Below are 27,291 nucleotides of genomic sequence, written 5' to 3'. Positions count from 1 at the left end.
AAAGAAATGGAGCAGGTGACAAAACAACAACATTGTATATACATGAATACTAAAGTTGTCACGGTAGAAATAAAATCCAAACACTTTAGAACCAGAAGAAATCACAGAGATTGAATTAGTCTGACTGCCCCAGTGCATAAGTAAGAAAACTTCTGAATAATCACTGCCTTTGTACATTAGGGTGAAAGGAATAATTTTAACTTTGATGTAATAAAACAATGTTTTTTTAACATCTTCAACTGTATATCAAATTAGATAATTACATATATATCATAAAATAAATCAAGGCAATTTTTCTACATAATTCATGTCAAATTTAATAGTCTCTTCACTGATTCTTTGTACTGAGAAAGGGTATTTTCATTGTCCCCCTCATTCTTAAGACTAACAACAGACTTTCTGTACTCTTCAACTGCTTCAGTACCAAGGAGCTCTTCTTTACTTAATTCCAGATTTTTCTCAGCAGCTTTAATTTGGAGAAGGGTTTCCAGGATGTTTTTTTCTGAGGAGCTATCTTTCCATACATACTCTTCCATGTCTGCTTCAGTCTTCTTTTTCTCCCATTCTTCAGTTTTCTGAAAGGAGAAAACAAGTTCTGAATTCTGAAAATTATGACTCGAAGTCTGGTCCACACTCTGTGTGTACAACTTGACTGACCTCCCTTATCTAGCATTGCTGTCCACCTGCACCAGCAGCTTTGGGCTGCACACTCTGTCACATGAGCACCTCGTTACCACTCACTAATTCTACCCACATAATTTACACTTTATCTGCCCTGCAAATTGCACTTACAAAGCAATAGTGCTTCCCAAAAGATGTAGAAAACTCACTCCCTGCAACTTTCTAGTCCCTAAACTCTAACTCATCAAACATTCCAAATTTCTGAGGTTCCAAATATGAGAGTTGAAAGGAGACTGTATTTATCTCTGTAACATGCCTCTGGGAATGACAGGGAAGACCAATTATTACAATAAATTTAAAATATAAAGTTCATGTGATTTTCAGTCATAATGACTTGATAAATTCTGGAATTTTGTCTTATTATCTTTATTTTCTGTTCCTATAATGGAAACAATTTTCATTACTACTTACTTTTTCTTACAAAAATTATTACCATGTTATTTTAGGGAACACTGGTAGGTTTTAGATTAATATAATTCAGATTTATGATTTAAATGAAGATGTAACACTCTGTGAAAAAAATCAAGCAACACAGCTAATATGTAATATGCCCTGGTTCACAGAAGTGCTGAATAGCAGCCACATTCTTTCCAAATTAACACATAACAATATTCTGAGCCACAGGCTATTATGGAATGATCCACTAGTCTTACAACTTTTGAAGGTGGTAAACACTTCCAAATTATAAAATTTTTAAAGTATTAAAAGTGAGGCAGATTTGTAAGGCTGTCAGAAATAATATTTTAACTCTGAAAACTCCTCTTGAAACAGACCACAGCTTGAGCAGACAGAGCTCCAAGGCTCCTCAGAGCCAAGTGAGCACCAAGAAGGAGGCAAACAGTCTCCAGCCATGCCACCCTCCCATCCCCACTCCCGCTCCAAAAGCTCCCGAAAAGAGAAAAGCACTAGAAATTTGTCCCTCAAAGGATAAAGATGATCCCCACCAAAGGCAAACAAGCCACTGTGGAGGCCACCGACTCAGTAAACCCCATTCGGATCACTGAAGCCCAGGAAAGGAGCTCTTCCACCACAGAGACCCACAAGAAGAAGAAACCCTCCTTTAATCCTTTAAACTGTGTACCCTTTCCTTTAAGAGAAACAAACTGATGTAGGGTGTTTCCTCAGATCCCAGATTCCTGAGCCAAAGTGGGGTCTCTGTACTCGCAGCTCCCCTACGTCTGCCCCACCTCCCTATACTGAATTTATGGTGGAGGACAATGTTCCAACTTACATTCTAGAAATACCTTATCTGGCTCAGAATCTGCTCTGCACCCTCTTTTTAGCTGGTAGGGAGGCTTTCGCTTGGCAGGGGGGCAGGGATAATATGAAATAACATCCTGTTATGCCCCACCCCCAGAGCCCTGTTGCAAATAACACCTAACAGCCAAACTCTGAATTTGTACATTTAAAAAAAATAACTGACAAAATTACCCCACCATACCTAATTTTTACTGTAATATATGAGGAAGGAATAAATGTCAGCCCCTTAAAAAAAAAATGTCCGAAATTAAATATATCACCGGCCTATCTACTCTTGCCAATGCTTTGAATGTTCAAGACAATGCCATAGTTTCTTCATAATTCTAACTTACAAGTGAAATAAACTTAATTTAAGAGGTCAACACATTTTATAAAGCATTAAATAAAACAGTCACTCCATCTCATTCTGAACTGTTAGAAGACAAGAATTAAGAGACCTGTTTAAAAAATTACGTGTTTCCTAGGTGTTTCTGTATTTTAACTGACTTGAAATAGATGCTTAATCAGAGGAGATAAACAAAGTAAATCCACTAACAATTTTCAAAATTTTTTATCTTCCCCTTATATTTGACATATACAATTCTACATTGGTTTGCCAAGGTGTGTTCACAGGTATGCCGTGATATTGACTCCCTGAGCACTCAGGTGCCACGTGAGCCTGGTGCAGCAGGGGCAGCCACAAGCATCCTCCCTCCTTTATTTATCTCAGTAGAGAATTTTTGTGTGTGCAGTGACATGAAAAAGGTTAGGGAATCCTAAACTACAGGATAGGGCACAGTTATACTTACTGCTGTTCTGAACAGTCTTTGGTAAGGGAAAGTCACTTACATTCTGTGAAGGGCATGGCTTCCTACTAATCCTCTACAGACACAATGCAGTGCTGGGCTTCAGCAACAAGCTAAACAAGACTCTTAGTTTTCTACATATTCTAGCTTTAGGGTCCAAACTCTGCACAACTAAATATAAATTCCCAGATAATAATAGTAACAATCCCCCAAACTGAAGACTTACTATATACCAGGTACTTTAATACTTACACGTATATATTAATTATTTAACATAATTCATATTAAGACATACTGGGTTAGATCTTGACATCTCTACAGATAAGAAAACTAAGTATTACAGAAGTTAAATAGAGGGGCACAATCACCTGGGAATGTTTCAAAATTCAGAATTTTTGTATTTTAACTTGTAAAGTTAATGTAGCACGCACACAGTAAATTCTGTGACATCTCCAGAGGAGATCTATGGCAGCACCCCCTCATCAAATATATTACTACTTTTCTAGCAACATGTATGAATATTCACACTAAATGGGATTAACAAAGGCTATAAATAGCTTCTCATCCATTCAGAGTTCATTTTGCCACCAAATAAGTTATGAAAAGACTAGCAATTTCCAAAGCTTTTTTCACTTCAGAATTACAGGTAGAGGGCTTTATATCTGTGATTCCCTCAAGGTCACACAGGGAGGGGGATGGCACAGTATTTACCATGGGCTTTGGTGTTTTATAGAACTGAGTTTAAATCCTACCTTCATCACTTACTACTGTGATAGGCTTGCATTTCTATAAGAACTGACCCCCCAGAACTGTTCTGAGGATTAAAAGAAGTAAGGAATAGCTACATAGAGTACCTGGCTCACAATAAACACTAAATAACATCTACTACTAGTATCACAACTTATTAAGAAGAAGAATAAATAAGAGTAGGATTCAAACCCTTGCTGGCACACCTCTAAAATCTATGTTCCCATGTCAAGGGCGCCACTACCACCATCAAGCAATAAAGCGAAACTTTAAAGGTAAATATAAACACATGAAGTGTCCAAATGTTTTGCCACCATTATTCCCACTCACAAAATCATATATGACTGATATTTATCAAATGTAGATTAAAAAAATACAGAAACAAAAGGTCTTTATCACTGATAGAAAGGTAATATTTTTCATGCTTATTACTTCTTGATAAATGTTATCACTGATTAATTTTCTCAGTTAATAGCGTGTTCTTAAAAATAACTGAATTATCTCCAGTTTTCCAGCAGTCTCCTTTGGGTGAAGGCTTTTTATGTCTAAGCAAATGTAGAAAACACAAACACACACACAGAGAGAATTTACCTCTTATAAAGACCTGTCTCAAGAAAAAGAAAGCTACTTTTTTGAAGTCCTATGTTACATGTATCAATAAAAAAAGATCTTTAGAATTTCTGTTTTTCAAGCAGGAAAAATAAAGATTAATTGTTAGCACTATATTTACCTTTTGAGGGAAATCTTTTATAGTCATTAATACACAAGTTTTCACAGATGGCTGCCATCCAAATGGGGCTTATCACTGAAGAAAGAACAGCTAAATGGAAGAACTGTTGGTTTAAATGATATACTAAGAAGCAATCCCAATGGACCTTTCATAGGGACCCCTTGAATTCTGGCTCCTGGTTTGGTTTGGCTAATGGGAGGCACCAGCAAGAGACCTAGAGAATGATGGAGAGTGAGGTCAGGGTTGTCCTTCCCAACTCTCTCCCTGATGGGGGGGATGCCCCACAGTTCCTGTCAGGTGGCCCATCCATACAGCTCTCTCTCTGGTTCTGCAGCTCCTCCCTCCCCTGCCCCTTCAGATATGCGGTGTGATGGCACCCCACTCTCACCACCCCTGAGAACTGCACCCTCACTTGTTTCTGTTACTGAACCTCTGTAAAATGTCTCCTTAATAAAATATCCCGAAAATGAAGAAAAACAAAAAAGCAATTCCAAAATCATCTTCTAGTAATGATAAAAAGGTAATAACATTGTATACTTGTCACTTGAGAATATGCTTGTCACTTGAGAATATTTTTCATATAAGAGGTATAAATATAAAATCCTTGAGGGAAAAAAAACTCCAAATTTCTTTCTTTTAATTTTACATTAAGATTTCCACTTTCAAATAGGATGTAACAAGTCACAGGATGCCTCTGCTTTGGCTACAACTGGAAAAAACCCAGGTAATCAACATACCAGAGAGTTTTATTTTTTTAATTTTTAAAAAATTTTATTTTATTTTATTTATTTAATTATTATTTATTTTTGGTTGTGTTGGGTCTTTGTTGCTGTGCGTGGGCTTTCTCTAGTTGTGGTGAGTAGGGGCTACTCTTCGTTGCAGCGCACAGGCTTCTCATTGTGGTGGCTTCTCTTGTTGTGGAGCATGGGCTCTAGGCACCCAGGTTTCAGTAGTTGTGGCACGCAGGCTCAGTAGTTGTGACGCACGGGCTTAGCTGCTCCACGGCATGTGGGATCTTCCCGGACCAGGGCTCGAACCCGTGTCCCCTGCATTGGCAGGTGGATTCTTAACCACTGCACCACCAGGGAAGTCTCACCAGAGTTTTAGAATCAATTCGGACTAGATCAATGTGAATTCCAGGCTGCAAGCATATGGGGAGCATCCTTCTGAAAATCCCTAGCCATTTTCTTCCCTGAGTCCATTTTCCAATTCTGTATCAGACTGGCCCTTGGCCCACACAGAAGGACTCTACTCGGTAAAAGAGAAATGAGCAAGGTTTGAGCTGTTACCCAGGGCTTGTATGACAGATTGGAATTGAAGAGCCCCAAACATAACTGGTTTTAGCTCCGGGGCTACTTATGGGAAGCTGGGGAGGCTGAATCAAGCTTCTGAAGAGCAAATCTCCTATAATCTTTAGGAGACAAGGTCCTACTAGAGGGAGGAAGTCCTGTTTCACACAACCAATCTCCCTCTCAAGACATCTTCCAGATTCTGCTGAAGGGCTAGAAGTTAACAAGTTAAGCTCAAAACTTCTGAAGAGCACAAGTGACTCTTAAGCAGACTTTGAGATGTGGAAGCAGACTCACCAAGTTCCCAATCAAAATGCCTGAGAAGAGACAAAGGTGAACTAAATCTTAAAAAACTGTAACCCAGCCCAGCTCCAGCTCAATTCTGATTGCATTAAAAAGATAAGCCCCTGACCCTCTCTGCCCAAGAGAAAGAAGAGGAAATTCTTTCTGATGGGTGACATCAACTGGAGCTTCTATGGGTCTTTTACATACAATGTCTGGCATGTAATAAACAATTAGCAGACACTTGAGACATTTGAAGAAAATAAAATTAATCAATACTTGAGATATTTGCTGCGTGTCCTTCTAAATTCGTTTTTTTAAAAGCACAGCTATGATTACATTTCATTTATAATTTCGTACCCTGACTTGTAATTCACTGCCAAATTTTTATAGCTTCTGAAATTACACCCAGGATTGAAGTGGGCAATTGTTTAAGAGTTTCTTTTTTTGTAGTGTAGTTGACATGTATTAATTTTAAAGCATAAACAATAACATATTCAAATTACTGGGGGGGCAATTAAAAATACCAATGTAAGCTCAAATTGATCACCATTCAGGCAGTTTGATTAGTTTGTAGACTTCAATTTTAATAACTTAACTATTAAACATTTACAATTTCACCATTTAACTTATGTATGTACACAATAAATATACATATATACAGTCTCTTTTCTTCCCTCCCTACCATGAGAGAACCTGCTCTGACTACAGCCCTAGAGGAAGGAACCTTCCATTCCACAAGATCCTGTTCTCTTTTCTCCGCAGCTGGCTCAATTATTTACTCACTCATTCGTTCACTCAGTACATATTCGTTACACAACTACTGTCCCAGGCACTGTCTTGCCCCGGAACTGCCAATCTAGTAGGAAACCTAGAGTTGAGGAGGACCTGGGCAGATGAAGACTGTGATCCCAGTAGAGGAAGAGCATCTGTAAAGGCTGGAGGCAGGAACGAGCTTACGACATTCAGGCCTGAATGAAGGCCAAGGTGAGGAAAGTGGCGTAGGATGAGTAGGCACCTTACATATATTAATTCATTTAACATTCATAACAACCCTATGAGGCAGTACTATTACCACCTGTTTTCAAATCAGGAAATTGAAGCCCAGAGCAATTAAATAATCTGCCCCAAATCATACTGCTTCTTAGTGGTAGAAAGTGTTCCAAGGAACATAGAAACACGGAAAAAGAACCAAAGAATAACTTAATTTGACCCTATCGTCTTTTTTCTCCTTGTAAGCATGAATTCAATACAAAGAAAAACACAATAGCTACTTCATGCAATGGTCAGTGAACTCCAATCTAATAGAAAGCAAAGGAGTATCTGTTCCACTAAATACACAAATGTGTCACCTTCTACCATCTTATTTATAACTCCCTTTGCCTAGAACATGAATCACAGTAATATTCCACTTCTCATGATTACAAGTAAGGCCTTGTGCTAGATGAGGAAAAACAGTTTTACTAATTAAAAAAATTCAAGTTACTTGAAAATCATAAAAAATAGGAAAAAGTAAATATCCATAATGGATTAAAAAGCTACTGCCAATACTTTTAGTTATCAAAGCTAAATTTTTAACTGAGCATGTCAAGGAATTCAATTCAAATCAGATCAGTTTTTTAAAAATTTACTGAATGCTGATATGCCAGAAATTGTACTAGATGCTGGGAATATAAAGATGAATGAAATACAGAGTCCTGTCCTCAGTGACCTCACAGTCTAATGGAGCCGGGCAGACATGTATACAGGCAATTACCATAAAAGCAATAAAAGGAATGCTAACTGACAGAGGGAGAAGGGAAAAAGGACGGGAAGAAACATCTGAGACAGGTTACATCTGAGATGTATTAAAGGATTCCTATGAATTTGCAAGTCTGATCAATTTGAAAAGGGATTATAAGCAAAGAAAACAGCATATGCAGAGTTATGAAAGAACACATTATGTTCATTATGGTACAGGATACATAACCTACAATTCCTGAGTAGCTGGTAATGAGGTGGTAAATTGCTGTGAATAGACATACTAAGTAGTTTAGATTTTATGCTAGGTAATGGGGAACCACTGAAGGATTTTATAAAGGGATATTTTATAAAGGGATATGATATCTTGCTAGGAGTAGCCAATATTGTCCTACAGATTCCATTAACATATTAACATTGTCAAATATAAATTAGCATCATGAATTAAACTCATAGAAGCAAATGTTTGTAGAGAACTTCCAAAATAATACAGCATTAGAACACTTTTCCTTTAAATATTTGAAAAAACACATAATCAAATGAAAAACAAACCTGACCTACATATATAGCCCGAAATCATACATCCATGAAAATTAAGTATCTCAAACTGTTGCAAAGATATTTCTTAAAATTTGGGCATAATTATTGATTATTAGTAATTTTATTAATAGATCATTAAAAAGCTATACCAGTAAGCTAATTATTGCTAACATCTAACAAGTATGCTACATTTTAAATTACTGAAAAGGGAGTTTCTTTGTTACTCTGTCACTTTACTTTTTAAGTTGAAAACCTACTTTAAAAGTTCATTTTTGGATCTCCAGAATAACAGACAATGTTTCAATAGCTGTTATTAAACATTTAGTTTAATATTATTAAATGTTATTAAACATGTAGTTACCTAACACTGACCCAGATATTCTGAAGAACAAAATACAGTAAGATCAGATGCATGTTAATGAGAGTCTTACAAGATTAGTTAAAAGGACAAAACATACAGGGAAAACACCCCATGGAACATGGACTAAGGCAACTTTTGTAGTCAAGAAAATAAGACAGTATAATTTGCTATCTATGCAAAGTAGGAGTCAAAGAATAAGAGGCTCAAATATATCTGATAAAGGATTAATATCCAAAATGTATAAAGAACTCATACAACCCAATAGCAAAACAAAAACAAAAACAAAAAAACAACCTGATTAAAAAATGCGCAGAGGATCTGAATAGACATTTTTCCAAGAAAGACATTCAGATGGCCAAAAGGCACCTGAAAAGGTGCTTAACATCACTAATCATCAGGCAAATGCAAATCAAAACCACAATGATACCGCCTCACACCCATTAGAATGGCTATTACCAAAAAGACGAGAAATAACAAGTGTTGGTGAGGATGTGGAAGGAGAACCTTTGTGCACTGTTGGTGGGAATGTGAAGTGGTGCAGCCACTATGGAAAACAGTATGGAGGCTCCTCAAAAAACTAAAAATAGAGCTACCATATGATCTAGCAATTCCACTTCTGGGTATTTATCTGAAGGAAATGAAAACTCTAGCTCGAAAAGATATCTACACCCCCATGTTCACAGAAGCATTATTGATAATAGCCAAGACATGGAAACAACCTAAGTGTCTATGAATGGATGAACGGATAAAGAGTAAGTGGTGCATATATATGCAATGGAATATCATCCAGCCATGAAAAAAGAAGGAAATTCTGCCATTTGCGACAACAGGGATGAACCGTGAGGGCATTATGCTAAGTGAAATAAGTCAGACAGAGAAAGACAAACAGTTATGATATCACTTATGTGTGGAATCTAAAAGGACAGAAAACAAACAAAAAAACCCTGAACTCACAGAAGCAGAGAACAACTGGTGGTTGCCAGAGGCTGGGGGTGGGAGGTGGGCAAAATGGGTGAAGGTGATCAAAAGGTACAAACTTCCAGTTATAAAATAAGTAAGTCATGGGGATATAATGTACAGCCTGGTGACTACAGTCAAGAATGCTGTATTGTATACCTGAAAGTTGCTAAGAGAGTAAATCTTAAAAGTTGTCATCACAGGAAAAAATTTTTTATTAACTTTATGTGGTAATGGATGTTAAGGTGACATACTGTGGTGATCATTTTGTGTTTTATACACACACACACACACACACACAAAATCATTATGTTGTATACCTGAAAATAAGATATTACATGTCAATAATATCTCAGTTAAAAAAAAGAGGTTCAAGTGGGTATCAAAGCCTTGAAGGATATACAAGAAATAAATAAGTAGAGAAAAATAAAAAATTAAATAGTAAATTATATAACCTTTATAACGTTTTTTATAATACTTATTACTAAACCAACTTGCTTCTACTAGTGTTCCTCAACAGAAGAGACAGTGTTTTCTTCTTAGGTATTAATCTCCATACCCAACAACACCAAGCAAATAAGAGGCAACCAGTAAACATTTGCTCATCAATCAATAAACAGTTCATTTTAATGAAAGCACACTTAATATTTGCCATGAGGATGGTTTACTCTTTCATAAACACTAAAACACTGAAAGAGGTGCCTTTTCATACACCTAGTAAAATGCTACTACATCAGTTCAATATTGCCCTCTAGATACAAATCTACACTCTGTAAATAAGCTCTACTACCTGCTCACAGCCTGGCTCTGAATTATTTTTCAGTCTCATCTCCTACCTCTGACCTGTTGGTCGTGTACCCTGACCACAGCAAACTTCTGCCTGCTCTCTAAACCCACCAGGCCTAGAGTCCTTCACCTACTGCACACTCCTACTCATCTTCCAAAACCAGTCACCACTTCCATGATGCTTCAAGGGAGAATTAATCCTTGTGTGCGCCTCTCACAGCACTACATTCCAACCTCCCTTACCTAGTGAAACAGACTATATATTTTTTTAACATCTTTATTGGAGTATAATTGCTTTAGAATGGTGTGTTAGTTTCTGCTTTACAACAAAATGAATCAGTTATATATATACATATGTTCCCATATCTCTTCCCACTTGCGTCTCCCTCCCTCCCACCCTCCCTATCCCACCCCTCCAGGCGGTCACAAAACACCCAGCTGATCTCCCTGTGCTATGCGGCTGCTTCTCACTAGCTATCTACCTTACGTTTGGTAGTGTATATATGTCCATGCCTCTCTCTCGCTTTGTCACAGCTTACCCTTCCCTCTCCCCATATCCTCAAGTCCATTCTCTAGTAGGTCTGTGTCTTTATTCCTGTTTCACCCCTAGGTTCTTCATGGCATTTTTTTTTTCTTAAATTCCATATATATGTGTTAGCATATGGTATTTGTCTTTCTCTTTCTGACTTACTTCACTCTGTATGACAGACTCTAGGTCTATCCACCTCATTACAAATAGCTCAATTTCATTTCTTTTTAAGGCTGAGTAATATTCCATTGTATATATGTGCCATATCTTCTTTATCCATTCATCCGATGATGGACACTTAGGTTGTTTCCATCACAGACGGTATTATAACCACCAAATCCCTCTAGGAATAAAGGTACCTAAAACAGAGGCTCATTCATTTTGATAATCCGAACGATACCTATCACTGTACCTTGTAAACAAGAACAAAATCACTGATGAATGCTAAGAAGAGAAAACAATAAATGTCATTCAAGCATTCTCTGATATAACCTGGAAATCTATGTGTATGTGAGCACACACAAAAGATCACTATGAACTCATAAACCACTAGACTAAATGGCAATTATGGCTCTGCAAAAGGATTCATCATTTTTATCAGAAATACTTGCAATAAGGTCCCCTTTAAAAATAAACTCTGAGTATTAAAATTATCCCTTTTATCCATTTTGTTACATGACTTTTCAGAACCACTTTAATACAAACCTAGATATATTTCTGACTGGCAACAAGACTATCATGAAGTCCAAATTAGACAGCCAAAAACTCAAATTTTAAAAAGCAACCATTAGTAATTAAATATCAAAATCACCCAAGAACCCTTTGAATCTGATTTCAGATCTCTACATTTTCTAAATCAAGTGTTTATTTTCTTTCCTCCACCACTGTCTGTGTTTTAGTCTATCTTTTGTGCAAGTCACTTTGTAAAATGCTTCTTTCAATCATCTCTTAACCAAATCACTTGTGGAAGGTTTAAAGAACAACATGCAACAAAGTTAACGTTTATTATCAGTTGTGTCAGAATGTGAGTCAGATACATGTTGTAAAAATTCAAATACAACAGGGCACAGAGCTGACTTGATCTGCATAAAGTCTTTGTCAAGTTAACTGTGAGCTATACACAGAAACTGGAAATAAATGAATTTGAAATTCTAAGATAAATCTTTCTTCATTTTAGTAGTTAACGTTAATAGCCACCATTTAATGAGCTATTCACCAGACATTTCACATAAATTCTCCCTGATCTATCCAAAAGCCCTTAGAAGAAATCTGAGCCTGACGTTAAATGGATGGCCAAGGTTACACAGGTAACAAGTAGTTGGATTGAAATCCAAATCTGAATGGTCCCAAAGATTAAAACCTAATTCACTTCTATGCTAACATTGTGTAATACTGAAATATTAAACTAAATTTCTACACGTCTCTTTGCTTCTTTGAACAGCTGAAGAATAAATGTTTCTCAGTACCTTCTTAGCACTGCAATAATCATTCTGTGAAGCGTTACTAAGACTCTATGCCTGAAGTCTATGCTTTGTGAAGTCTATGCCTTTTGAATATGAAAATTAATAAAGAAAACCTCAATTAAAGTTAGAGTTGGGAATGGCCCGTAGAGGGAGCTCTCATGCATTCTCACACTCCATTATTTGCATGCACTGACCTTCACTTACAAGCCCCACTGGAGGAAGCACACCCTGCACTCTCAAACAGAAAGTACATCTACTTTACAACGCCAAAGGAAGAATTTCTCCTTGCTCAGCAACAGCCCAGGCAATGAGAAACATCTCAGCTCCAGAAATGAAGTCATCACCACCCTAAACTCCTACTTTCCTCCCTTGAACTTTCATTTAGAACAGCCCCTCCCAACTCCCTCCTTTTCCCTATAAAAGCAGGCTCCCTTTGTTCTCTGGACTTACCTACAGTTCACCATAAATTGCATGTCCCAAATAGCAATTCTTTGCTGTTCCTGAATAAACCCATTTTATTGTTTTAGAAGTCAACAACTTCTACTTTAATAATTCTATATAGTTAAACTGTTTTGAATAGCACACAACAGTAACTTTCTTATACTGGTCTCAATGCATACCTTTTCAGAGAAGTTTCAGCATTATGCTACATAAAACTACCAACTACTTTCTCTCAATGCTACTTAGAGGTAACCTCCACAGAGCTTAGCTTTTAGGTATTAAATGCTCTGAAACTAGCCTTAAAAATAAAGGAATGAATTAAAAGGGGCTCTTTAAATATTTGATTAAATACCAGGTGGTAACATCAATTTCAAGTATGAATTCCATGCTGGTGAAGGAAAAAAGAGTTTCAATTCAATAAAAATTCTGTTCCATCAGCTCTGCAAAATTTCATGGTTCATCAAAGCTTCTTCACTGACGGTACTTGTTTAGAAAGGATCAAGAGCCAAGTTTAATATAGGAATTATTTAATTATGTTTAAGACAGTTGTATGTGGCTACTTACTCTGGCATCAAAGTAATTAGCATTAAGATCAAAGGCTTCTTGCATGAATCCAGAATACAAACTTGTTTGGATTTTATGTCATGGAACCATAGAAAGAATCCAGTAAGTCAACTTTCACTGAATTTATTTATGCCTGCCATTTCCTTTGGGGCAAATGTATTTTACAGGCTGCTGGCAAAATAAGAGACTCAAAACTGGTTGGCTTTTATTGTTTGGTATTAACTCTTGAAGCAGCAGCTATAGAGCTGAAGCTAATTCAGCCATGTTGCTGGTTCAAAAGGGAACTTAATGACCTCAAGCCAAAGGCATTTATAAAATCAGTTGACAGGAAACAGATTAACTGCTATTATGATGTTGCTCCTGAAGCTAGGAACTAGAAAATCGCGATGAATTATGATAATTAGAATACCTCAAAAGCAGAGAAGAGCTACCAGCTACTTTCTGTTCTTTACTAACCTCGCAACAAAGCTTTTTTTTTTTTTTTTTTTTAATTTTCCGAACACTCATCCCCTTGTGCTACAACTGTTTTATTATTAACATCAATGAAACCTGTAAGAACAGCTGTATGTGTTCACAGAATTTCTTAGGGATGAAAGGAGATTCCAAAGATCATCTAATGCAACTAACTAACATCCAAAGAGTACGTTCCTTTTGTCATATCCCCACTAAGCAGCCAATGGATGGACCATCTTCTACCTATTAAAGCAGCCCACTCCATCTTTAGATGAATCTTGTAGAGAGATTTTATTCAGTAAATAAATCTGTCTCACTATTGCTTCTACTTTTTTGTATCCTTAAAAGTCATGAAAAACAAATCTAACTCTTCTTTCATATGAAGTCCTTTGAGCATCTAAACAGAGTGACTCTTTCTCCAGCTACCCCCATTCCTTCAAATGTTCCCAACATGAAATGCTATTAAGTCCCATGTCTATGTTGGGCAAGCTTCAAAAATTTTAATATGTGTGTATATCTAAAATTATTTTAATTTTTAAAAATATTATATAAAACTGTGAGTTACCAAAACATATTAGTTATCAACTTAAAATGAGCTGATGCTCATTCACAGCAAAATCTTCCTCACAAATGTGTATATTTATACTAAAACAATAAATTTAGTCAGACACAAGACTGTTTTTAATACTATTTAAATAATTAATTGCCCTTAATTGTCTCTAATGTATACCAGTGAAATGTTCACATGAAAGGCTATTTGATAACTAAGATTTTAATAAACATTTAAAGTAACTTTCTACAAAGTTTGGGAGCTTTGTTCTACAGTTTATTTGAATAACAGGATGAATTATATAGTTCAAGTAATATAGATGATGATCTCCCTTCCATAACATTGACAACTTTCACCGAAAGTCATACAAACAAACAAACAAAAAGTAAAAAATTCTTAATTTTTTAGCCTAAGTCAGAAACTCTGAACTTTAAAGGCGTTTTAGTCATCTGATTTGTGAAGGTCCTCAGATGGACTGAATTATCTATTTCAAGATCCTCACTTTCAATGTCAGTAGGAGTTATCTATAACATTTCACATGTCCTTAGCTTAAACAGTGGTTCATTAAACAGTCATCTGAGTGCTCTCTACACAGACTGTTTTGAAAGGTTAACATATCCAAATTACAATGACAAAGTTATTAAACATTCATACACAATCACTTACCCAAGACTCATGATATAAAACTGTTAGTAGATACATTGCATAATCATAATTCTGTCTCTTTAAGGGGCACCTTTAAAAGACAGAGAGAGGAAGGAAGTCAAAATTCTAAAAATTCAGTACATGGAAAAATTTGCAAAGTATACAAATACTAAATACAAAGGATAACTCATATTCAGGAATTCCCTATCTGACTTAGGAATATTCTGTTATTGGAATAAAAATGATCTATGTAGTTTATGACTTGAGGATATTGAACACTGATGTTATTTTTACTTTTATTTAGAGGATATCTTTGCTTTCATCACTAACAAAGTTATTTATATCTGATAATAGCTTTACACTATTTTTAATATGAATGTGTCCAATCCAAGTGTCCTTCACGATCTCAGGGCTAAGAGTCTGCGATGGTGTGAACATACCTGCTGAGTTCATTTAAAGAATACAGAGAGGGGGTTTCCCTGGAGGCGCAGTGGTTGAGAGTCCGCCTGCTGATGCAGGGGACACGGGTTCGTGGCCCGGTCCGGGAAGATCCCACATGCCGCGGAGCGGCTGGGCCCGTGAGCCATGGCCGCTGAGCCTGTGCGTCCGGAGCCTGTGCTCCGCAAGGGGAGAGGCCGCAATAGTGAGAGGCCCATGTACCGCAAAGAAAAAAAAAAAAAAAAAAAAAAAAGAATAGAGAGAGACTCTGATGCTAATCTAAATGTTCACCCTGATTTCCCCAGAGGTGATTCTTTTAAAAATGAGCTACACTACACAATGCTATAATTTTTTGCTATCATATTTAAAATGAAACTAATGACCTAATATTAGATAAAATTTCTACACAAGTAAGAGCTGGCATTAACTTTTAGGCTAATAAAATAATATAGAAAAGGAAATAATTACTTCTAATTTCTTTAAATATAAAATTACCCTATGAAAATTGACTTTAACTGGACTCTGTTTATTCTGTACTTAGGTTTAATAGTCCTCTATTCTATAAAGTTGTTACCATGAAACACACACACACACCACACACACACTCACACTCACTGACACTTATAAACTTAGCAAAAAAAAATTACCAGAAACTTACAGAATTTCTAACAATAACATTTTAAAAGTATTTTTTAAAATTGCACAAACTAAAAACACAGCATTATTTTACATTCTCTAAAGTTAAAGCTAGCAAAAAGATATTATTCATAAATTTCAAATTTATTTCTCCTATATGGAAATAATCTAAAATCACGGTTCCCAAGCTTTTCCCACCTCCACACTGTTGCCATCTCTGTATGTATGTTATGCTACTTCTTTATACCACTAAGAAGCAAAACATAAAACCTAATTGATATTGACACCTCCAAATGCTTTGAAATTAAGATAAGGAGGGAGAGAGGATATCTGCCCACTTGTTTTTCTTTATATTTTGACATAATTTAGAAACAACCAAAGAATAATTCTAGAAATAAAATAACCATTTAGCAAAAACATACCAATAGCCTTTCTTTACCTCAAATGACCTAATTTATAAATTCATATACAATAAATTTAATAGTGCTTTTATAAACTTCTATGCTAGCACTGAAATTCTGCTTATTTACAAAAATGCCTTGATAAATTAATTTCCATATTTAATAATTTTGATTTTGAAATATAAGATTTCTATACTTTGACTTTGCAGAAACCTGTTCAAGTATTACTCACTGGCAAGTCATTCTTTCGTTTCCGTCTAACATCTTCCCTGAGTTTTACATACAAAAATATATTAAAAATAACAATTTAACTCAGCTAGGCAAGCCTCTCCATGCACATAAAGATCATAGCAACAGGAGGCTACACATAAAGATCACAGCAACAGGAGGCTAGTGTGAGGATATTAAAAATATGAATGAGACAACTTCTCTGACCTAACAGGTTAATACAAGGACTGCCAGGGGACTGGAGGACAATAAAGCAACACATGTGACAGATCTGCTGAACTTTTCTTCCTTTACCTATCTGTCTTGATGGTAAGCACATCTGTGCTCTTGCAGTATCGATCTCCTACAAGTTTAATAAGCTTCTTCTTTGCGTGATCATCTAAATTCAAACTGGAAAGTTCAACCTTAAAAATACAAGAAAAAAATTTTTTTAATTACTTTATAAACTTTGTATAATGAGAAAACAGTGGCAAAATTATTTATACTAACATTAAAAAAGAAACCAAAAGAAACTTTATCAAACTCCTTCCTTTACAGAATTAGTAATTCACAAGTATCATGAAGCATGATCTTACTCATGGAAAAAAAAAAAGCGGGAGCAAAGTGTTTGGAGCTCTTTGAAAGTTCTGGGCATTAGTACCTTTCCTAAAAGAACCAATGACATGTCTCTTAAATAAATGAAATGACAGTGCTTATGAGTATTACTAACTAGTAGAATTCAACTCAATTAGTGTCAGTAAAGCTGTTTATAAAAATAAATGGATGGGGCTTCCCTGGTGGTGCAGTGGTTGAGAGTCCGCCTGCTGAGGCAGGGGACAGAGGTTCGTGCCCTGGTCCAGGAAGATCCCACATGCCGCAGAGCGGCTGGGCCCATAAGCCATGGCCGCTGAGCCTGCGCGTCCGGAGCCTGTGCTCCGCAACGGGAGAGGCCACAACAGTGAGAGGCCCGCGTACCGCAAAAAAAATAAAATAAAATAAATGGATGAAACATAGGGGCTTTAAGAATTTCTACCATGCGATTATGAGACCCATATCACTGCAACGGTTTAGGGGCTTTTATTTTATTTATTTATTTATATTCTTGGCTGCATTGGGTCTTCATTGCTGCGTGCGGGCTTTCTCTAGTGGCAGCGAGCGGGAGCTACTCTTCGTTGCAGTGCGCAGGCTTCGCATTGTGGTGGCTTCTCTTGTTGTGGAGCACAGGCTCTCGGTGTGTGTGCTTCAGAAGTTGTGGCATGCGGGCTATAGAGCACAGGCTCAGTAGTTGTGGCGCATGGGCTTAGCTGCTCCGCGCATATGGGATCTTCCCCGTCCAGGGATCAAATCCATGTCCCCTGCATTGGCAGGCAGATTCTTAACCACTGTGCCACCAGGAAACGTCCCAGGAGCAATTATTTTAAAAGCTACAGATGTCTCGTGGAAGCTAGAATATAACATCCATGAAGGGTCAAAACATGTGAAATGATTCAACATTTCTCAAAATGTTAATACTAGTCCCACAGGCTGCTAAAATGAATGATTTCTTTAAAAAGGCTGTTTCTATTGAGTCCATTTAGGAAATGTTGAGTTAAACTGGGTTCTTCACAGCAGGACTTCTTAGAGGAGGCAACATGTTAAAGAGCATGCTGAATTTTAAGATGCAGCATTGTTATGTAATAATTCCAAAATTTATTTAACCTCAGATTCTACTTTTCAAGGGACAATTCATGAAATTAGTCTTCCTTAAAACATATTTTGGAAAATGCTGGAATAAATGAACATACTTTTTAATTTGCAGAGAATTATGGCTTGGGCTGAAAAGTATTATCTAGAGATGAACAGGACTGATCCAGGAAAACAGGTTAGAGACTACAATACAGGTAAATAAGGTAAACAACAGACTAGTTTTCCATGGAGAGCATTAAGAATAAGCAAAAATCAGAACTGTATGAAAAGGTTAAATAAGATTTTGAAAGCCCACCTATTTCTGCCCTCTAGCTTCAATAACCCTGCATTTCACTCAAGACAACCATAGCATAAGAGCTTATTTATTTTCCCACTAGACTGCAAACGCTTGAGAGTAAGAACAATAACTGTCTTGCTCCTGGCAATGACCTAGCACCTAAAAAGCATGCAACATATTGGCTGAATGAATACATAAATTTAAAAAAGGGAGGATATGTTGTTTCTTTTTTAAGTACAGTGAATTTTTTTATTTGGATAGAAAAAATAGGAAATAAAAAAATAAATATAAATGCACTCAAAGAACATTAGTAAGAACACTGATATTAAATATCAATCCCACACGTAGGCAATGTGAAATTACCACAGTTTCCTGAAAAGAATTTATGTCAACAACCAGGTTATTAGCTTGATGGATAAAATAAGCAGTTTTATGATGACTCTGATTGTTAGCAATATGGAGAATTACCTATAAGAAAATCATAAAACGTACCTAGGTTATGATTATAATTATGAAAATATATGTATGTCTGCATGCATACAGGTACAGTACAGAGAAATACTGAGAGAATACCTGTTCAGATACTGAGAGAATACCTGTTCAGATACTGAACAGGTAGTGATTTTCCCTTTTAAAACTCTTTCAATAAAATCATGATGTTTAACAATACATTTAAAAATCTACCATTTAAAAAATCTGTGTTCTAGTTTTTTATGTAAGAAGAAGTCAAAAACATGTGGCAGCAATGCTGATCATTACTGTGACAACTGTTTTAAAACTCATTGTTCACAATAATATTTTAATGGTCAAAAATTATATAGTCTTATGCCAGAAGCTCATAAGTATTGCAGAAACAGCTGTGCAGTGCACTCACGCCACCTGCTAGCACTCAAAGGCACTGCAAAATTGTAGTCTTTAACCTGGACTAGTATTCTTACATTTAAGTTGAGTGACATTTATTTGTCATTCTTTTTCCAAAATTCAAAAGAATCCTTAGGGCTTCCCTGGTGGCGCAGTGGTTGAGAGTCTGCCTGCCGATGCGGGGGACACGGGTTTGTGCCCCGGTCCGGGAAGATCCCACATGCCGCGGAGCGGCTAAGCCCGTGAGCCATGCCGCTGAGCCTGCGTGTCCGGAGCCTGTGCTCTGCAACAGGAGAGGCCACAACAGTGAGAGGCCGGCGTACCACAAAAGAAAAAAAAAAAAAAGAATCCTTAGACTTTACTTTTTTCAAGTTACTGTATTTTAAAGAGTCAACACTGTACTATTAACATTATCCCCAAAGCAACATTCACATTTCAAATCATAGTTATAGGTGTATCTTCAAATGTCTCATTTAAAAGAACTACATAAATTGAAAAATGTCTAAATATGTAAAACATTTTCTTCATTTACAAGAATATGCAGTTAATTAAAGAACTATGGTATTACACATAAGACAAGAATTGGGCTTGATGTCTAGATTTGCTACCTATCAGATAAGTGACCTTAAACAAATCATGTGATCTTCCTGTCTGTTTCCTCATTTATAAAACAGAAAGGATTCACAGAATTTTTGTCAGTAATAAATGAGATTAAATAGAAGAAAGCACTTTTTCTTTTCGTATTTTCTCATCTTTTTTAAAAATTTTCTTCTATTTTTAACATTTTCATTGGAGTATAATTGCTTTACAATAGCGTGTTAGTTTCTGCTTTATAACAAAGTGAATCAGCTATATATATACATACGTCCCCATATCCCCTCCCTCTTGCATCTCCCTCCCATGCTCCCTATTCCACCCCTCTTAAAATCCTATACAAATATGTTATTTTTAGTTCTGAACTACTTTTATGACTATCAAAAAAATATGATACCAACTTTCCTTCTCTGAATTTAAAATTTTGAGCATCTCTGAACATTATTTTATAATATTTGATTACCTTCACAGTACTGCATTAACTCATGCTGGACTACACATGGTTTAGTCTTACTGTTTTACCTACTTTTACCCTTGTACCACATGACACCAGTCTGGACACCACCCCTGAGCCTCAACCGTCAGCAGGTAGAGTGAAGAGTCCAGAAGGGCTGACAGGAGTCAGGCAGAAGGGATACAAGGGGTCGAGGAAGGTATGGCATGGTGGCATGAGACAAAAAGGAGACAAGCAGGGATGGCAGCATGATATAATAAGTGGTAACTGGTGGCATACTTTAAATAAAGTGTGAGAGTATAGTACTGAAGACAAAGGCCCACAAAAATTAAGACCAAAAACATGAATTAGAATCTAGGATTCCTAGGAATTCCCTGGTGGTTAGGACTCGGCGCTTTCACTGCCTTGGGCCTGGGTTCAATCCCTGGTCGGGAACTAAGATCCCGCAAGCTGCGCAGCACAGTCAAAGAAAAAGAAAAAAAAAAAATCTAGGTTTTCTAACTCTGAGTTCAGAGATTTTTTTTTTTTGTCATAAAACAGAGCTCAACTGTTGTTTGCTGTTGCTACCATTATTATTAAAAAGAGGTTAACATTTATTAGGTTCTTAAAAATGTATCAGGTATTATTATTTTATAATAGGGATACTCTATTAACCTGTGGAATGATATCAGCAAAGTAGAATTTTAAGTTCTTTTTCTGTTTTCCTTTTGTTGATCTATATTTTATGAAATGTATACAGTAAATCTGTATTATCTTTTGTGATTTTAAAATATTTTCAATGCCTCTAAATACATAAATATATTTCTATGATATTTAAACTGTCCTATGGAATTGAAAAAACACTGGAAAGCTTCATAAATTCATTTCATAAAGATGGTACAACCCTGATAGCAAAACCCAAAGAAAGAAAATTACAAATCAATTATGGCTATATTACTGAAAATATTTCTAAAGCTTAAAGTTTGTCTATTTGTTAGCATATAATGCAAAGATGGTTGCAGAGATTTTCAACATATTTTTGCAGCACACTTGGAATGTTCCAATTTAAAATACAGATTACATGGAATGGAGTATGAAAATGAACTTTTTGTACTGGAAGGCCCCTCAGAAAGGTGGGCAGTCATCCTCCAGGATAGGTGAATCAGAAGTACATTAGTCAGGGCTACCTGGAGAAATGGCTGATTCTGGGAATGGTACAAGGAATATATAAAATGAGCTAAGAGCATTCTGTGGTGCCAAAAAATAAGGAAGTGTTTAAAAAACAAATGATGGGGCATGACAAAGGAGCAGAGGGGCCAGCTGAAAGAGTGCCCAACTACCAAAGATGAAACAATCTGAGCAACAAGATAAAGTATTATTGGACCATAATCCAAAGGATAAAGTAAAAATCCATGAATCCACACTGATACAAGTAAGTGACTGAGTACATAAATGAATGAAGGAGAATAGACACACACTGCACATAGAAGAATTCCAAATAATCTATATTTCTCCCTCGAGGCGGTGGAGCATAACTTCCGTAAGTGTGGGCTGTGTACAGTGACTTCCTTCTAAAGAGTACACTATGGAAAGGAAGAAAACAAAGAGCAATTTTATAGTGGAGAAAACTGGCCAACACTATCTCAGCCAGGTGATCTAAGCTGCATCATCAGTGGTAAGTCATGTGAGGAGCCTATACCCTTGCTATGATGTGACGAGAACGGCACTTAACTTCTGAGGTTTTCCTCCCCAAAACACCTAACAATCAAACCATGAGAAAAACATCAAACAAATCGAAACTGAAGGACATTCCGCAAAATACGTAACTGGTACTTCTCGAAACTGTCAAAGTCATCGGAAACAAGGAAATTGTGAGAAACAATCACAGCCAAGAAGAGCCTAAAGAGACACGATGACTAAATGTAATGGGGTACCCTGGATGGGATTCTGAACAAAAAAAGGACATTAGGTAAAAACTAAGGAAATCTGAATAAAGTATGAACTTTAATTAATAATGAATCAATTTTGATTCATTCATTAGTTATAACAAATGTACCACAGTACCATAAGATGTTAACAACAGGAGAAATTTGGTGTGAATACGGCAAACTCTGTACTATCCTTGAAGCTTCTCTGTAAATCTAAAACTATTTTAAAAGTAAAAGTTTAATTTAAAAAAAGGTTCATCGGGTAAAACTGCACATAACTGCTGTGTGAAAAAAGACATGTGATATGCATCAAGACTCCGTTAACAAAGGTGTCTAATACTGACTTAGGAGTTAGTTACTAGGGCACATGTGCAATGGCATGTGGCATGTTCCTGGTAAGTGAGAGGAGGGATTTGATATTTCTCCAAAGCAACATGAGATTAGGACAAATAATCCTAAATAAAACATTACCACAGCAAATCAGTCAGTGGTAAAGTGAAAGAATAATGTACCATAAACTGATCAGGGCTCAGAAATGGTTCAGTAATTGAAAATTAATTAATAGAATTCATTACTTTAAAAATTCAAAGGAGATCATTTCAAAAATGCTAGTAAACTACGAACAGTATACATCGTTAACACAGTAGGGATTATTATCTCTAAACTGAAATCTAATCTCAGAGGCTAAATACTAGAGGCATACCCATTAAAGTAGAGAACAGCACAAGGAACTACATAAACATTTTAGAAACTCTGTCTAACGCAAAAGACAAAAAGAAAAAACAAGCTATAGGTATTTTAAAAGGAGAACTAAAACTACTATTAATTATCATTTATTTCTTGAGAAATCACCCCAAGAATCAACCGAAAAGTCCTAGCATCCCAATTTTGGTCTCCAAACATCAATGTTCACTAAAAGGTATCAGAGCTCCTAGAGAAATAGCTAATTCCAGGTCTGGGATAAGGAATACTCTATATAGTAAGCCTGGTCCATCTTGTGCCAGAAGGCAAGGAAATTTTCCAAAGCTAATGGGCTTGTAATAAAAGGACATAGGAATCAGTTTAGAAGAGATCCTACTGGCCAAAGTTAGGACATACTTTGAACATCAAAAAGAATATGACTTTACTTGATCAAAATTTGCTGAATATACCCATCTACACATTACCTGTTCAAGGGAAAAGCAAAAAATGACAACCCATAACCTCACAATGGAAAGACTGGGTTGTCAGCCTCTTAACCAAGTGATCAATCTCAGCATACTAAGAATGAGGCAACCAGACTTTATGCGCCCTCTCATGTAATGCAATATAAAATACATAGCAACATCTATCAAGTATTCTTGTCAAAACAGTTTACTGTAATCTAATCAGTCCCTTAAATCTAACTTCCACTTTATAGGAAACACAGGAGATAGAGACATAAGGTAAATGACACCACGATGCATAGAGACGAATTCAGAAGGTAGGAAGCGCTGCAAGGATAAAATTTCTGTCTCTTTACCATGTCTGTGTCATGATGGGGGTTGCAGCTTGGGGGAGCGGGAAGAGGAGGGGTGAGGTCCTTTGCTGTTCTAGATTTCAAAAGATCTAAGTGACATTTTAAGCAAATGTAACAGTGCTTGACTGGATCCTGGTTTAAACAAAAAAGCTATTTAAACATTTTGGTGAGACAACTGGGGAAATCTGAGCGTGGAGTACACATCTTAGATGGTATTAAAAAATTACTGAAAATTTTATTAGCTGTATTAATTATATTGGGATTATGTAGGAAATTTTCATTAATTTTTAGAGATAACACACTGACATATTTTAGTATGAAAAGTCAGATATTAGTAATTTTAAAGTAAACACTTAAACCAAAAACACACATATAAATACACAGGAGTGTGTATCTGTATAAGTGTATCAAGCACTCAATATTTTAAATTCATCAAAATATTAATTATTATTGATACAACCATGTGCCATGTGTATGGGTGTTTATTATACTACTCTCTATATACATTTGGAATTTTTGATAAGAAAGGTTAAAAAACAGAATTTGGTAAAGTAGCCAAGTAAAAAATTAAAAAATAACTATACCATTTTTGACAAGGGTGTCAAAACAATTCAATGGGGGGAAAATAGTCTTTTCAACAAATAGTGCTGAGACAGATGAATATCCACATGCAAAATAAAGTTGGTTCCCTACCTTACACCATATAAAAATTAACTGAAAATGAATCACAGACCTAAATGTAAGAGACAAAACTCTCAGAAGAAAACATAGGAATAAATCTTCATGACCTCGAATTAGACAATGTTTTCTTACATATGGCACCAAAAGCACAACAAAGGAAAAAAATGCATAAATCGGACTTCACCAAAATTAAATTTTTTGTGCTTAAAAAAACACCATCAAGAAAGTGAGATGACAATGCATGGAATGGGACAAAATATTTGCAAGTCATATATCTGATAAGCAACTGGTATGAAGAATAAATAAAAAACACAACTGAAAAACAAAAAGTCAAATTACTCAAAAGATGGGCAAAGAATTTAAAGACATTTCCCCAAAGAAGATATACAAATGGTCAATAAGCACATGAAAAATTGCTCAACATCATCAGTCATTAGGGAAATGTAAACCAAAACCACAAAGAGATACTTCACACCCATTACAATGGTGAAAACTATAAAGACCAACAACAATCATTAGGGAGGATGTGGAGAAATTGAAACCCTCAAACACTGCTTATGAAATAGTGCAGTCACTTTGTAAAACAGCTTGGTAGTTCCTCAAAATGTTACACATGGAGTTACCATACAACCCAACAATTCTACTTCTAGGTATATAGCCAACAGAACTAAAAACCTATGTCCACACAAAAACCCGTACACAAAGGTTCACAGCAGCATTATTCATAACAACCAAAAAGTGGAAACAACTCAGATGTCTACTGACTGATTAAGTGGATAAATAAAACATGGCATATCCATAAAATCAAACATTATCTGGCAATTAAAAAAATGAAGAACTGATACATGCTATAACAGATGAAACTCTGAAAGCATTATACTAAGCCAAAGTATACATACTGTATGATCCATTTATAGGAAATATCAATAGGCAAAGTAGATTAGTTGTTGACAGGAGCTTGGGGGTAGTGAAGAGCAGGGTAGAATGGGGATTGACTGATAATGGGTATGGGATCTCTTTTTACGGTGATGAAAATTTCTGGAATCAGGCAGTGGTGGTGGTTGCACAACTCTGATATACTAAAAACTACTGAGTTGTAAACTTTAAAAGGATGAATTCTACAGTATGTGAATTATATCTCAATAAAGCTGTTATTAAAAAGGAAAAACAAGTATATAAGAAATCAGTATACCATCAAAATGGGCAAAGGAGGGAAAAAAAGCACTTTACAAAGGAATACATTCTCACCTTCATTTGAATTCAAAGGCATACATATTTTAAATATAAGATATATTTTACCTATTAAGCTGATAGGTAATAATAATATCTAGGCTGGTGAGAGTACAGGAAAACACGCTTTCTCACAATCTGCTGGTGGTGTATTTGTTACATTGCCTGCAGGAATTCTGTGATATATAATCAAAAACCTTTCACAATATATATCAAAAATCTTCAAAAGATCTATATCCTTTGACCTAACTTCTCATTTTAGTAAGCTATCCTAGGAACATAATCAGGAATATATACAAATATTAATCTCAAGAATATTATATTTTTCTAATAAAGAAAACTGTTAGAAAGCCTAAATGTCCCATGATATGGGTAATTTAAATAAATTATGGTAGATCTATGCTATAGAATTACTTGTCTCTCCCACTTCAGTCTCAGAGAAGGACTATGTCTGAATTGATCAGTGTTGCACCCCTAGCCTCAAACATTGTCCTGGCACATTAACAGACCCTCATTTACACAGTCTTCATTAAATAGTGTTTAATAACACTATTAACATTAAACAGTGTTTAGTAACATTGAAAAATTTAAATTCACATTGTTAAACAAAATTTGAGCAACTAATCAAATACAGTATCATCCCATTAATATGCACAAAGGCTGACTGTATATATACTAAAATGAGCTCCTGTAGTCAACAGTGGTTATTTGAGTGGTGGAATTACAGGCAATTTTATTTATTTATTTATTTATTTATTTATTAGATGTTGGGGGTAGGAGTTAATTAATTAATTAATTAATTTTTGGCTGTGTTGGGTCTTCGTTTCTGTGTGAGGGCTTTCTCTAGTTGTGGCAAGCGGGGGCTACTCTTCATTGCGGTGCACGGGCCTCTCACTATCATGGCCTCTCTTGTTGCGGAGCACAGGCTCCAGACGCGCAGGCTCAGTAGTTGTGGCTCACGGGCCTAGTTGCTCCGCGGCATGTGGGATCCTCCCAGACCAGGGCTCGAACCCGTGTCCCCTGCATTAGCAGGCAGATTCTCAATGACTGCGCCACCAGGGAAGCCCCAATTTTATTTTATACTTAAAAAAACTTATATTCTCCAAATTTCTAAGATAAATGTGTCAGTTTTATAATCACGCATACAAAATACTATTATAAAATAATATGTTCCAATAATTCTTATTTTTAAAAAATTAACTCTTACCCTTAATGTCACTACCCGTGCTTTGGGGTTTCGAATAGATGGTCCCGCTGATACATAACCAGTTGTGTCAATTTCAATTGGAAAATGCTTCCTGCATTTCTCATCACTGTCTAATGCAGCTGGCCACTCGGTGCAAAAATCTGAGAAATAAAAAAAGTTATCTCATTTATAGTTTTGTAAGTAAATTCTCCTTATAATGTATGCTAACCGACAAAATCAAATTATTGAGGGAGATCACCTTTCAAGATACATGAAATGAAACATGAAATGAAAGAACAGATTCTCTTCTGCACTTATATATACATCATCATTCGGCATGCGTCCCTTTTCTTCCTAAGTGAATCCTATTTAGGGAATTAAGGGAATGATTTGGATAGTTCAGGTTTGGTGGGGAGCAGTTAAAAGGGAGCT

At 36.0% G+C, this 27,291-nt stretch overlaps 1 protein-coding gene across 1 annotated transcript in view; it reads right to left on the bottom strand.

Annotated features, from left to right (window-relative positions):
* Positions 1-305: 305 nt before the first annotated feature.
* The window catches only part of MRPS35 (mitochondrial ribosomal protein S35), a 41,930-nt gene continuing 14,944 nt past the window's right edge, over positions 306-27,291 (bottom strand). Inside the window, exons 5-8 of the mRNA XM_007446296.1 lie at positions 26,881-27,020; positions 16,801-16,910; positions 14,825-14,894; positions 306-575 (exon numbers count right to left, since the gene is read on the bottom strand). Coding sequence (XP_007446358.1) covers positions 306-575; positions 14,825-14,894; positions 16,801-16,910; positions 26,881-27,020 — 590 coding nt within the window. The remainder of the gene's footprint in view (positions 576-14,824; positions 14,895-16,800; positions 16,911-26,880; positions 27,021-27,291) is intronic.

This window comes from Lipotes vexillifer, unplaced genomic scaffold, assembly GCF_000442215.2.
Source record: "Lipotes vexillifer unplaced genomic scaffold, Lipotes_vexillifer_v1.1 scaffold477, whole genome shotgun sequence".
NCBI lineage: Eukaryota > Metazoa > Chordata > Mammalia > Artiodactyla > Lipotidae > Lipotes > Lipotes vexillifer.
This window is presented reverse-complemented; position numbering and strand designations above follow the sequence as displayed.